The sequence below is a fragment of the Mya arenaria genome, chromosome 1, assembly GCF_026914265.1.
Source record: "Mya arenaria isolate MELC-2E11 chromosome 1, ASM2691426v1".
In the NCBI taxonomy this organism is placed as follows: Eukaryota; Metazoa; Mollusca; class Bivalvia; order Myida; family Myidae; genus Mya; species Mya arenaria.
Genome location: NC_069122.1, coordinates 35,261,869 through 35,275,279, shown reverse-complemented (window position 1 = coordinate 35,275,279; position 13,411 = coordinate 35,261,869). Strand labels below are relative to the sequence as shown.

The 13,411-nt window shown below is 33.9% G+C and overlaps 1 protein-coding gene across 1 annotated transcript; it reads left to right on the top strand.

The window, feature by feature from the left end:
• The first annotated feature begins 1,700 nt into the window (after window positions 1-1,700).
• On the top strand, window positions 1,701-8,770 carry LOC128233364 (aquaporin-11-like). Its single transcript, XM_052947013.1, has 3 exons — window positions 1,701-1,753; window positions 2,760-3,487; window positions 4,076-8,770. Exons 2-3 carry the CDS (start codon window positions 2,806-2,808, stop codon window positions 4,384-4,386), a joined length of 993 nt encoding a protein of 330 aa, XP_052802973.1. The 5' UTR covers window positions 1,701-1,753; window positions 2,760-2,805; the 3' UTR covers window positions 4,387-8,770.
• The last annotated feature ends 4,641 nt before the right edge of the window (window positions 8,771-13,411 follow it).

Below are 13,411 nucleotides of genomic sequence, written 5' to 3'. Positions count from 1 at the left end.
ACCCGGAAACCAGTTTATTACCAACAAAAACGCCCTAAGTATGCCCCCCCCCCTTCGAAGAAGAAGGGTATATTGCTTTGCTTCATGTCAGTCGGTCGGTCCGTCCGTCGGTAGACCAAAGGTTGCTCGAGTGATAACTCAACAATTCCTGGACGTATATAGTCATCAAACTTGACATGAAGGTTGGGCCTGACTAGTAGATTACAACTATTGATTATATGGGTCATTGGGTTAAAGGTCAGGGTCACAGTGACCTTAAATGGCTGTTCTTAGTGTGAACTCGACAATTCCTGAAACCATGGACCTCAGACTTGACTTGGAGGTTGGGCCTGACCAATAGATGACTCCTATCGATTTTGTGGGTCATCGGGCCAAAGGTCAAGGTCACAGTAACCTTGAAGGCAAACACGACAATTTCTGGGCCTATGATCATCAAACTTAAAATGAAGGCTGGGCCTAACCAGAAGAAGACCCCTTTTGATTTTAGGGGTCATCGGGTCAAAGGTCAAGGTCACAGTGACATTGAATGATAAAAGGTTTTCCGAGTGATAACTTAACAATGCTTGCACCCATGACCCTCAACTTGACTTGGAGTTTGGATCTGACCAGTTGTTGACCCTTTTGATTTTGGGGGTCATCGGGCAAAAGGTCAAGGTCACAGTGATATCTGCAAATATCAGTCATCATCTAAACATGATTAAAAATGTACCTACTATCCTCACACTTAAAACTGCCTCAAAGGCATCCAATGTCAATGACAAATCAGCTGTCATTTCGGTCCATGCATATTTCATTCAATTGTCCAAGTAATCCTGACAACATAGAGGGGGAGGCATACTGTTTGAAAAACATCCCTTGTTGAAATTATATTCTGCCTTGCTTTTGATACTCTTTAACATGAAGCAATTTTGATGCGTATGCAATATGGTATGGGTATGGTTCAATCTAAAAATGTTACATCAAGTATTATAGATTTGAATGTTTCCGATGTTAATATCAGGGTTAAACAGGATGCCCCGCCCCACCCTCCACCCCCTTCTCCATTATATTTATATATTATCATAAAATACAAGACTTTACCAACAGTGATGCGAAAGACATTCGTTTGCTGTCAATATTTATGTTACCTTTTTCTGGCGATGATATTGCCTTATTCACTGCCAGTCTAAAGGTTTAGAGTACAGTTAATGAACCTCTTTACCAATATTCATGCAAATGGAGCTTAGTGACAATTGTGAATGATACTTAAGTATATGTATTCAAAAAAGAAAAGAAATAGCAAGTGTACATTCAGATGGTCTTTTATGGTGTTAATATTGCGATTGTCATATTGTGTATTATTAAGGTTTGCAGTTTCATTATACGGGAAATATGTCAAAGACCTCATTTTAGTCATTAAATAAAAAAGCTTTAAAAGCATAAAACCTTTTACTATCGATATTAAGTCGTTTTCATGTTGATGTTAAAACACAAATTATATCTCTATTTTGTGATGTAGTATGATTTAATTTCTGTGATCTTGTTTGTATTTAAGTATAATGCTATTGCAATCGATGATATTGGTTGATTTGTTGAAACATGTACTGTTGTACATTCAAATATTTGCACGAATAAAACTACTAGAGTCCTGCTTCTTGTATATGTAAACCGATTCTGCCTTTTCCGTTTTGTCTAAGTAGTAGGACTGTAACGAAGTCTACCAAAAAACTGTCAAGGGCAAATAACTCGTACTGTAATAAAAAAAAGCTAACGTGTATGTTGTTTTTTTTATTTTCTGCATGTTACTTTGATTTGTACGTTACTGGCAGTAATAATAAAAAATCGTTGTCAAATTGTTATCAAATTTTACCCAACCCAAACCCAAGACATTGACTATAAACCCTTTAAAAGACAGGTTGATTCAAAAATAAAGTATAAAGCTTATGTGTTTTATCTTGACTTGACACAAATCAAATGTTTTTTGTTTTAATAATGTACGTGTCAATTCTCACGGACGAATTAAACAAAATGTACCTGTCAATTGTAACCACCCCCACCCCCCAGGTCCTGGGAATAGCGGAGACTTTGACTTTTGGTGCAGCCAAGCCCGGGCAAAATCTCCGCCCTGCGAAGATGAAGTGCTGGTAAACCCCAGCCAAATGCCCCTGCACCCCAGGGACCTTAGATAAGGCCAATTTCCCGCTATATTTGGCATGAAGACAAAACCACCGCATTCACGCGGCACTGCGAGCCACCTGGACCGTAAAAACATGGCCCATTTCCCCAGCTATCCCTGGTATACCCCCGTACCAGGGGGGGGGGTGGGGGGGGGGGCATTATTTAAATCATTAAAATGCAATAAAATTGATAAAAAAATATATCAACAGGTATTGTTCTCCTTTAAACACTTGGCATAAAAACGTAACATTGTTGGGTTTTTTATTTAAACAAAGCTATTAAAATATATATATATTATTAAATATATTTAATTTGTTATAAATATTGGAAACTTTCTAATTCACGTATAATTTCTTTGATTCCATCCAAATCGTTCCAGAAAAAAATAATTAAGGAAGTAATGCCCTAACATATTTTATTAAAGATTGATAGAGATAATGTTTTCATAAGGAACCTTTGCTGAGCTTGATAAAAAATCTATGTAGCATATTATGATCATACTATTCTTCATGTCCATCGGTATAATGCTCTTTAGGGATTTTATTGTTATTTGTTTATAACTTTGTTGTGAAATAATTTTTACCTTTACTGCTACTTTTCAGGACATTTGAGGTAGTACACTAGTTTGAATTTTTGACATTCAAAACCATGGAGAACATTGGAAGATCTGGACCCGGCCTTCATGGATGGCAGAAAATCTTCACAACCATCACAGGTTGGAGACCCGAGATGGAGTATCTTCCAGCTATTCCTGCCGCTTGCACCTTGTACTTGTCAATATTTATTTTTGGACTCGTCCTTCACAACATTACCAAACTTGTTGTGCCTTCATTTTTGAGAGGGTTTGTTCTGGACTTTGTCAAAACAATGACGCTTTGTGGTTATCCTTTTGGACATGGGATAATGAGAAAGTACTACGGGGAGGTGGGGTATGTGTCAGCAATGGTACCCATGGTGTTTTTGACACTGACCACTCAGCGTGATGGATTTGGTAACCCCATAGCAGTCTGGCTGCAGTACTTTAAGAAGGTCATGCCTTTGTGGATATGCCTGGTAAAAAATCTTATCCAGTTATCAGCTGGGATCTCAGCATATCATCTAGGCATGTATATCTTGAACTTGGAACTTCATGAAGCTTACGTTAATCGACTGAAGAACTATTATGAGCAGTTTTGTGAGACAGACCTACATGTTCCTGTCCATGTGGGGTTTCTGATCGAGTTTGCTGCAGTGGTGTACGATTCCTGGTTCCAATGTCAAGAATTCACAAGGATTCCTTATATTGATCTCCTCATCAAAATTGTCAACAGCAGTCTGCTAGTGGTAGCAGGTATGTTTACATTTTTTTTCTAACCTGTTTAAGATGAAAAAAGTTGAAGTGTTGTCATAAAGGATTGGTGTAAGGTCAGCAGCTTTGTCATGTTATAAGTTAACCATTGGCTTCAACTTAAAATATCAAAATATTCACATTGAACACAAATTCACAAACACCATGATCATATCATATGAAGCTAGTCGCATCACATCATGTATTTGTAATTTATTGGTCGAAATTACATGTTGTCCAGTGGGATGGCAGTATTTTCCAAAACTGTTACAATTATTCTGGTTAATTAGCAGCCAGCAGCAGCCAGGTGAATAGGTGGATCTACCCGGTATATAAATAGAAACTGGGCCAGTAGACAAAATATAATCCACTAACCTGGTTAAACAAAAAATTTGTTTGCATTTATTGACTGCAAGGCATGAAACCATTTGTTTGGTAAAAACACTAATACTTTTAGTCAATACTTAATTCAAGCTTGTGATTTATAAAACTAAAAAGGCTGCATTTACTTTGTAATTTATAATTACTTTATCATAACTGCTTTTTACTTTATAATTACCTTACTAACTGAACTCTTGAATGACATTGCAGGTGTCCACCTGACAGGCATGTACGTCCATCCAGCCATGGCAACCGGGCACACATGGGGGTGTGGGGACACATCCAAATTCACCCACATTCTCATTTACTGGATCGGACCCATGGCTGGTTCCTGGCTAAGCGTGCAGATACAGAAGAAAATATACATCAGGAGGCCGGGAACCGGAAAGCAAACACAGACAAAACCAAGGGTGAAAAATGGAACCAAAACCGGTTTAGCAATGAAGGTGCAGGAAAATGGGGATGGTAAAGGTCAATCAAAGAAGCCAATGAATGGAGCAAGGCGGAGATATTTTAATTAAGTTACGGGAGACAGATCTTAAGTTTTTTTGTGTTTTAATTTTCATTCCTGTTCAAAGTTTTTGTTGGTATTTTTTATTTATAAAAGGATCAGGTGATTTGACTTTTTGCTCAAATGTTTAATGTTTAATTGTTATGATTAATGAATTCTTAAATAACATTTTTATGCCCCCACAAAGTGGCGGCATATAGGGTTGCCCTTGTCCGTACGTACGTACGTACGTACGTACGTCCCGAAGATTGTTTCCGATCTAATTCTTGAAAACCGTTTGTCCAATCCTCACCAAACTTTAAACACATGTTTGTGACCATAATATCTTGATCAAGTTCGATAGTCATGGAAATCGCTTTAGTCATTTAGGAGTTACGGCCCTTTTTTGCCAAATATTCCCGAAGATTGTTTCCGATCTAATTCTTGAAAACCGTTTGTCCAATCCTCACCAAACTTTAAACACATGTTTGTGACCATAATATCTTGATCAAGTTCGATAGTCATGGAAATCGCTTTAGTCATTTAGGAGTTACGGCCCTTTTTTGCCAAAAATACTTCAAAAATATATGTTTCCAATCTAATTCTTGAAAAGTATGTGTCCAATCCTCACCAAACTTTACATACATGATTGTGACCATAATATCTTGATCAAGTTCGATAGCCATGGAAATCGCTTTTGTCATTTAGGAGTTACGGCCCTTTATTTGCAAAAAAAGACTTGAAAAATACGTCCCGAAGATTGCTTTCGATCTAATTCTTGAAAACTGTTTGTCCAATCCTCACCAAACTTTTAACACATGTTTGTGACCATAATATCTTCATCAAGTTCGATAGCCATGGAAATCGCTTTAATCATTTAGGAGTTAGGGCCCTCAGATTATCCTGAATAATCATTATGGCTTATTTTCTGTGACAAAAAATCGAAGTGGGGGCATCCGTGTCCTATGGACACATTTCTAGTTAAAATATTCTTTTTATCTAATTTAAATTATACTATTTTATTGAAAGTTGACTTTTAAGTTTATCTTGAGAGAAAAAGGGAAAAAAAAATCTGCAAGAGAGTGATTTTTGCATATTTTCTAGAGAGGGAGAGATTGTTTTCTGCAGATAACCTAGAGTGAGATTGTTTTCTGCAGATTATCTAGAGAGAGATTTTTTTCTGCAGATAACCTAGAGAGAGATTGTTTTCTGCAGATAATCTAGAAAGAGAGGGATTGTTTTCTGCATACAATCTAGAGATTGTTTTCTGCAGATTATCTAGAGAGAGAGAGTGGGATTGTTTTCTGTATACAATCTAGAGACAGACGGTTTTTTGCAAATTATCTAGAGAGAGAGAGGGATTATTTTCTGCATAAAATCTAGAGAGATTGTTTTGCTGCAGACAATCTAGAGAGATATTGTTTTCTGCAGATTATCTAGAGAGAGAGAGGGATTGTTTTCTGCATACATTCTAGAGAGATTGTTTTCTGTGTACAATCTAGAGAGATATTGCTTATATGCAGATTATCTAGAGAGAGACAGTTTTCTGCATTCAATCTAGAGAGAGATTGTTTTCTGCAGATTATCTAGAGAGAGATTGTTTTCTGCATATAAGCTAGAGAGAGAGAGAGATTGTTTTCAGCATATAATCTAGAGAGAGAGAGAGAGAGAGAGAGAGGGAAAGAGATTGTTTTCTGCATATTATCTAGAAAGAGACAAGGAAATTGTTTTCTGCATATAATCTAGAGAGAGAGAGATTGCCTTCATGTTTTTATTTTGCATTTATGTAAGTAAAGGTGTATAAATGAAGTAAGGTTTATTTAGAAAATCAGTTACTCACAATTCTGGTGTTTATTCTGTTCCCAGTCTCCTGATATCCCCACACCCCTAAACATTCAACGTCATTAAAAACTGTTCCATTAATCTAAATGTAACTCACAGACCAATTAAACAAATGTTACTCACGGACCAATTTAACAAATGTTACTCACGGACCAATTCAACAAAATGTAACTCACAGACCAATTAAACAAATGTAACTCACGGACCAATTAAACAAATGTTACCCACGGACCAATTAACAAAATGTATCTCACAGACCAATTAAACAAAATGTAACTCACAGACCAATTAAACAAATTGTAACCCACGGACCAATTAAACAAAATGTATCTCACAGACCAATTAAAGAAAATGCATCTCACAGACCAATTAAACAAGATGTATCTCACGGACCAATTAAACAAAATGTAACTCAGACCAATTAAACAAAATGTAACTCACGGACGAATTAAACAAAACGTAACTCACGGACGATTTAAACAAAATGTAACTCACAGACCAATTAAACAAAATGTAACTCACAGACCAATTAAACAAAATGTAACTCACAGACCAATTAAACAAAATGTAACTCACAGACCAATTAAACAAAATGTAACTCACGGACCAATTAAACAAAATGTAACTCACGAACGAATGAAACAAAATGTAACTCACGGACCAATTAAACAAAATGTAACTCACGGACGAATTAAACAAAATGTAACTCCAAACCAATTAAACAAAATGTAACTCACAGACCAATTAAAGAAACTGTAACTCACAGACCAATTAAAGAAAATGTAACTCACAGACCAATTAAACAAAATGTAACTCACAGACCAGTTATACAAAACGTAACTCACGGACCAATTATACAAAATGTAACTCACGAACGAATTAAACAAAATGTAACTCAACGGACCAATTAAACAAAATGTAACTCGCGGACGAATTAAACAAGATGTAACTCACGGACCAATTAAACAAAATGTAACTCACGGACGAATTAAACAAATTGTAACTCACGGACGAATTAAACAAAATGTAACTCACGGACGAATTAAACAAAATGTAACTCACTGACGAATTAAACAAAATGTAACTCACGGACCAATTAAACAAAATGTAACTCGCAGACCCATTGAATTAATTTTACTAATACTGTTTTTATATGGTCTTCATAGAAAGAGTCATTGTTGTTTTTAAAGCATTTTTTCCTTTTGAATCAGTTCATTTGCTGTGATAACTTTTTTGCCATAGTTGGTGCTTAGCTTTGCAAAGCTTAGCTTTGAATTAAGACACAAAAAGTCATGAACTTTGTACTATTACCACCATATTTTTTCAACAATCTTGATTCATGAAATTGTTGCTGCACTCAAAAAGGTGCGAGTTATGTATCAAAAAATGGAATTTCTTTTTAATAAAAAGGGTTCTAAGCTCCTGTTTTGGGCATGAATCCCTTATACTCAAACAGACCCTTGCTATTTTTGGAATAACCACTAACAGCTGTTAGAACTTCTGGAATACATGGAGACAATGAATAGTTTACCTAGTGTAAAATTGGTTGCCTATTGTATTTTGTATGTTGAAAATATTTGTTTTAATGTGCTGTATTTTAATTGTTGGTATTATTTTAAATTGTGCAATTAAGAAATGGTGGTTAAGGATATTTTAATCTTTATATCTATATGTCACATAATTGCCATTCACTTAGATCTAAATTTAGTCTCAGAGTATTTTTAGTCTCGTGCTTGATTTTACGAGTGTATAAACATGTGTGCATAACATAAGCAATATATGGGTGTAACAGATAAAATATATATTTAAAAGTTACAATAGTCAAATTGTGTTTATGGGTATGTGCTATAATATATTAATACATGTATATATAATGTTTTGTATAATTATGGAAATGCAGCATGTATGTGTGAAACAGTGTTAAACAAATTTTGAATTACATTCCTATTATAATGAATAGAAACTGCAGAAGAGAGGCCAATTGTCCATTGGTGTATATATTTATACCTAGTCTCAGCTATTGATTTATAATTAAAGTTGATTCATTGTCGTGGAGCACCATGGAAAGTTTTGCCATGTATGAAATTAGTGCTCTCTTCTTAAAGGTCAAGGTCATACTTGGAGGTCAATGTTACAAAATACAAATTTATAGCACTAAGATGTGTATCAGCGATATTTTTAAATTATTAATGGATATTCTACCAAACTTCACATAATTGTAGGGCACCTGATGATGTTGCACATTTAAGGTTTGTGTTGTCATCACCAAGGTGAAGGTCACACATACATACTTCAGAGCCTTCATTCAGCCTTATTGAGGTTGAATATTGGATGCATTCCGTCATAAAAACAGTAACCCCCTCCCCTCCGCCTACAAGAGTGAAATAATCCCACTCAGTTTAAGCACTTTGAAAATGTCCTGTAGTGTGATTTGCTCAAACATTGTGTCATTGATCTGGGGGGATTTGTAAAGTTATTGTGATAGGTCTAGTTTTTACTCTGCATTATTAATAATGTGCCATTTTGTTTTCTCTAGGATAAGAACTTTCGTCAATAAAATCTTTTAGGAAGTATACATTTGTAATGTATTCAATTAATGAAATAATCATATTATATAATGTACCTGGTTTAAGGGCTGCATGTATTTATCCAGACACTTGCCTGTTTTCTGTTGCTTATCATGTATCATTTTACCCAGATTATGTATTATTCGGGTTTCTGTGTTTTAAGTCTGAAATCACTTTTAAAAATGATTTGTCTTTTTTGTCGAAATATACCCACTTTGAGTATATATCCCAAAAATTGTGAAATGTTGATGCACTCTCACAGATATACCGTATTCAAAACTTTTTTTTATTTTTTGTCTTGGAAAGAGCAAATCTTTGCGTAAATATCTGCAAATCAATGATATAAGATTGTTGACAAAAAAGCAGATCATAGATTTTCATATTTCCGTGCAAAATATACTAACGGTTTAAGGAAAATGCATAAAACATCAATTTTTGAACTTAAATATAAAAATCTGCGATCTTATTTCTTGTCAGCAGTCATATTTGACTACTTTTTATGGATTTTCGAAAAAATTGCCCCGTTCCAAGACAAAAAATAAAAAAGTTGTCAAAACGTTCAATCTGTGAGTGTGCAGCTTTAAGAACTACTTTTAAAATCCATTGTAGTTACTTCCCCTGGGTCAAAAATCAATACATCACTTTTAAACCAAAAAAAAAAAAAAAAATTTAAAGTAGGTTGCATAAGTTTAAATTAAGATGTATTTGGAAATAATCAACTTACCGTTAAATAGAAAAATGGTAATCTTGTTTTAAACGTTTTCTTAAACTTTGAAGCTGAATGTTCGAACATTTGCTTTCGTACAAAACAAATTATAGACGAAAACAACTGCTCGAACATAAATACGATGTTATACCAGCGCTCACATATCTTTTTGAACTGTTTGTCATTGTTATACGAATCCGAAAAATTAACCCAATAATTAACAGATTAATTGATTTTACCCCACACATGCCTCAAAATTTGTCAACAACCTACATCGTCTTCGCTTTTTACCTGGAAAACAACACAATTCTTCAAGCGAACCAGACAGCCAGACAGTGAGTGGTCTGTGACAGTGATAGATGACTTAATACCCATGTATCATGAAACAAACTCTAAAACTAATAAAAATGTTTTTAATCCAATGATTATCCACAATGCTTTTGCTTACACGTATGATCTTTTAAATGTTCAATCGATAAATAGCGTAGTAATTCAGTCAACAAATATCATCTATTTCATTGCTTTTTTGGTTTCATTTTGATAAAGAAAATAATAGTTTTACCATACAAGTTTTACTAAGTCTAACATATCATTAATATTCCCACTTATTGTTTTCATAGTAAGTCATAAAATGGCTGCAGGGCTTAGAATATCATGATGTCATTATTTAGGCCTTTAATTAGCTATGACATGTTTATTTAATGACAGATAAATATTTTAAATATTGATGAAATTCAGAGACATTCTACAAATGATGCCTTTGCTCAAAAATATGTACATGCATGTCCTTAAGGTGCTTCAAGCTGACAATCTTATATATATATATATATATATATATATATATCACAGCTCTTACAATAATTCATTATCATCATAAATGATGTTGCCATTATGAGATAACATCATCATATTTTTTAATTCTAAATAGCGTAAATCTTTCCATTTACAAGTGTTATAGTGACAGTTTTTTATATTTGTTTGATTTTGCAATTAAATCTTTAAATTCAATGTGTGACACTAACTTAATTTTAAGATTTAATATTCAACACATTTATTCCATAAATTTTAAGATTTAATATTCAACACATTTATTTCATAAATTTTAAGATTTAATATTCTACACATTTATTTCATAAATTTTAAGATTTAATATTCAACACATTTATTCCATAAATTTTAAGATTTAATATTCAACACATTTATTCCATAATTTGAACACAATGGTGTGCCATGATCATTACAAGATCAAAAGATTAATTTAATTATACATTTACACAATAATAACACACAGGTTTGAATGTGAGATGAGAAAAACAATATGATTACTATAATGAATCAGTATTTCAACATCATATTTTATTAAATATTGTTTTACATAAGCATTAAGGATGAACAAACAATCGAAAAGGGGAACTCTTTTTATTAAATAAGGAACTATAATACCTTCCCTCCATTGGTTGGGAAAAAATCTGCTATAAAAATTACTAATGAAAATGTCACCCAAATGAGACACAAAGCATCGAAAACAGCAATACAATATTCATTTGATAACTTAAAAACCAGGAAAAGCATTATTTTTCTTTTAATATCTAGGTTATTATTGCAATGTTCTTTGCAGTAATTGGAAATTAAAAAAGATCAATTATTTATTGTTACTATAAAAAATACTTAAATACTACAAAATTTCTCTGCCCTGTCTCATTCAATGGGGTCTGCAGCATATTGACATTTAAAGTTGAAAAATAACGAAAATAAATAACCAGTGCCAATATTACTACGAGGAGGTTTCTTAATATTAAATATCGATATTAAATTGTAAATTTTGATTTATAATATTATGTCATGCGCTAGTTGATAATATTTCTGCATTGTTCATAAAATAACACCAGCAAAATTGATTTTTATCTTATTATTTTAGACTAGTTCATTGATGTTAATTTATGATTTAAGTATACTTGTTTATTTCAACCTGTGATTTGTGTCATTATTTTGTTTGTCTCAGACAACCTATATTGTATCATTAATGGAATTGTATTCCTTATGTTAAGAAAACAATGACTGTTTTATGCGAGTGTTATGAAACAACTCAATGTTTTGCCCTTATCAGCCATATGTATATACAATATTCAAAGTGCCTGTATACCCTCACTCAACCTTCAGATTTCATGTAATGCATCTTTTGACCATGTTTGTGTTAATGCACCTATTAATCTCCCTATCCCCTCCCCTCTCCCCCACCCCACTCACTTTGAGCGCAGTGGGCATAGCCATAAGATTTAGACAAAGTGTATTTTGTTCGTCTTACCCCCACTCTAGATGCAGGTACATTTCACAAAATCCCTCAGATTTGAAGAGTTTGATGCATTAAAAATTCATCGACAAAGAACCTGGTTTAGTCTATTTACGGGCTGGGAAGCCAGTGAAAATACCACCTGTGAAGAATTTCAGGCTGTCCAAGTCCGCTATATTGCCCGCCGACCCCCACCCCCCCCCCCCGCTTCTGCCAAACCCCCTCCCCAATCCTCTCCCATCCCCCAACCCCCTCTCCCCTGGTGGACAAACCATTCATTACTAGATGGGCAATGTAAATTGTAATCCCTTTCACAACGAAATGTCATTCCGTTTATTATAGAAATATGCTATCTTTGGTTATGGGTATAATACTGGAAACAATTTGTTTGTAGAAAATAGTATTGATGTTTTTCTAGTCAATCCAGATTTTTGAAATCCCTTGTAAAAGGCATGTTATTATTTTCACGAGTGATAGTGGTTCAGTTGGATACTTATTCTATACTATGATTTGTATTTTGGTTTTTGATGAAGTTAAACTAGCATTTGCCCAAATTGTTCAAAGTGTGTATTGACAGTTATTTTATTAAAGTAAATAAACATAAACAGTACTGTGATAAGTTATTTTATGTATTTTTGTCGAACTCCTTTGCGGTGAGCCCGATATAGTTGCTAAAATGACGGTTAAGTGTAAGTAAGTGCGTGCATCCGTCCTTGCGTGCGTCCGTCCGTACAATGTTGTCCGGGCTGTAGCCGTTACAATAATGACAAACCTGTTACACATTCCTACCCCAGTGAGATCATGCAGCGGGAGGGGCAATAAATCCGATATCACACAGTTGAACACACGGGATTTTTACGAATTTCTTCTTATTTTACATAAATGTTCAAAATGGACCCAAGCTATTTTAATTTCATTCGTAAGCCGATGTCCATAAGCTCCCTAATTCAATTTAACTTTGGGTGACCAACAAAACCTTAAAAAAGGACCTAAATGTAAAAATAATAACTTTAAAACAAAACATAAGGGGCAAGAACTGTGGAAGTAAGTTGATTGGTTGAAAGACTAATTCGTGAGAACTGTTTAATAACCATTTTTCCTCAATATAACTTTTTTTTTTAATTTTTATGCAGAATTGTACAAAAAATAAATAATCTGGAAGTATTTTCTTGAAATAACCCTATAATGGTCGAAAAGTTATTTAGCATTTAAATGTCCTGGTATGTGCATGTGTAATATATGGTCAAGATATCTACAAAAATACTTGAAAACAAAGGCATGGAAATAGGATTTCCATTACAAGCAATGGGACATACTGTGTGCACAAATACGAACTGTTCTTTCTGATCGCCATGATTATATGAACAAGTTTCTTGTCAATGATCAAGGGTATACATAAAGGCTAAAATGAAATAATAAAATTGTTTTTCCCCCTGTGAACAGATCTAAGTTGCAACTCCAATCATCTTAAATCTGTAGAAATGTCTCAAATGTTAACAAGTTGATATTTTATATTTAATTACCCATGTGTTCAATTTAGATACTGGCTAAATTTTATTTCACGAAAGTTTTTGACAAAGATCTTTATTGATACCGGCCCCAGGAGTCATAATAAAATAATGCTAGTATCGACGTTGCACATATTTACGCA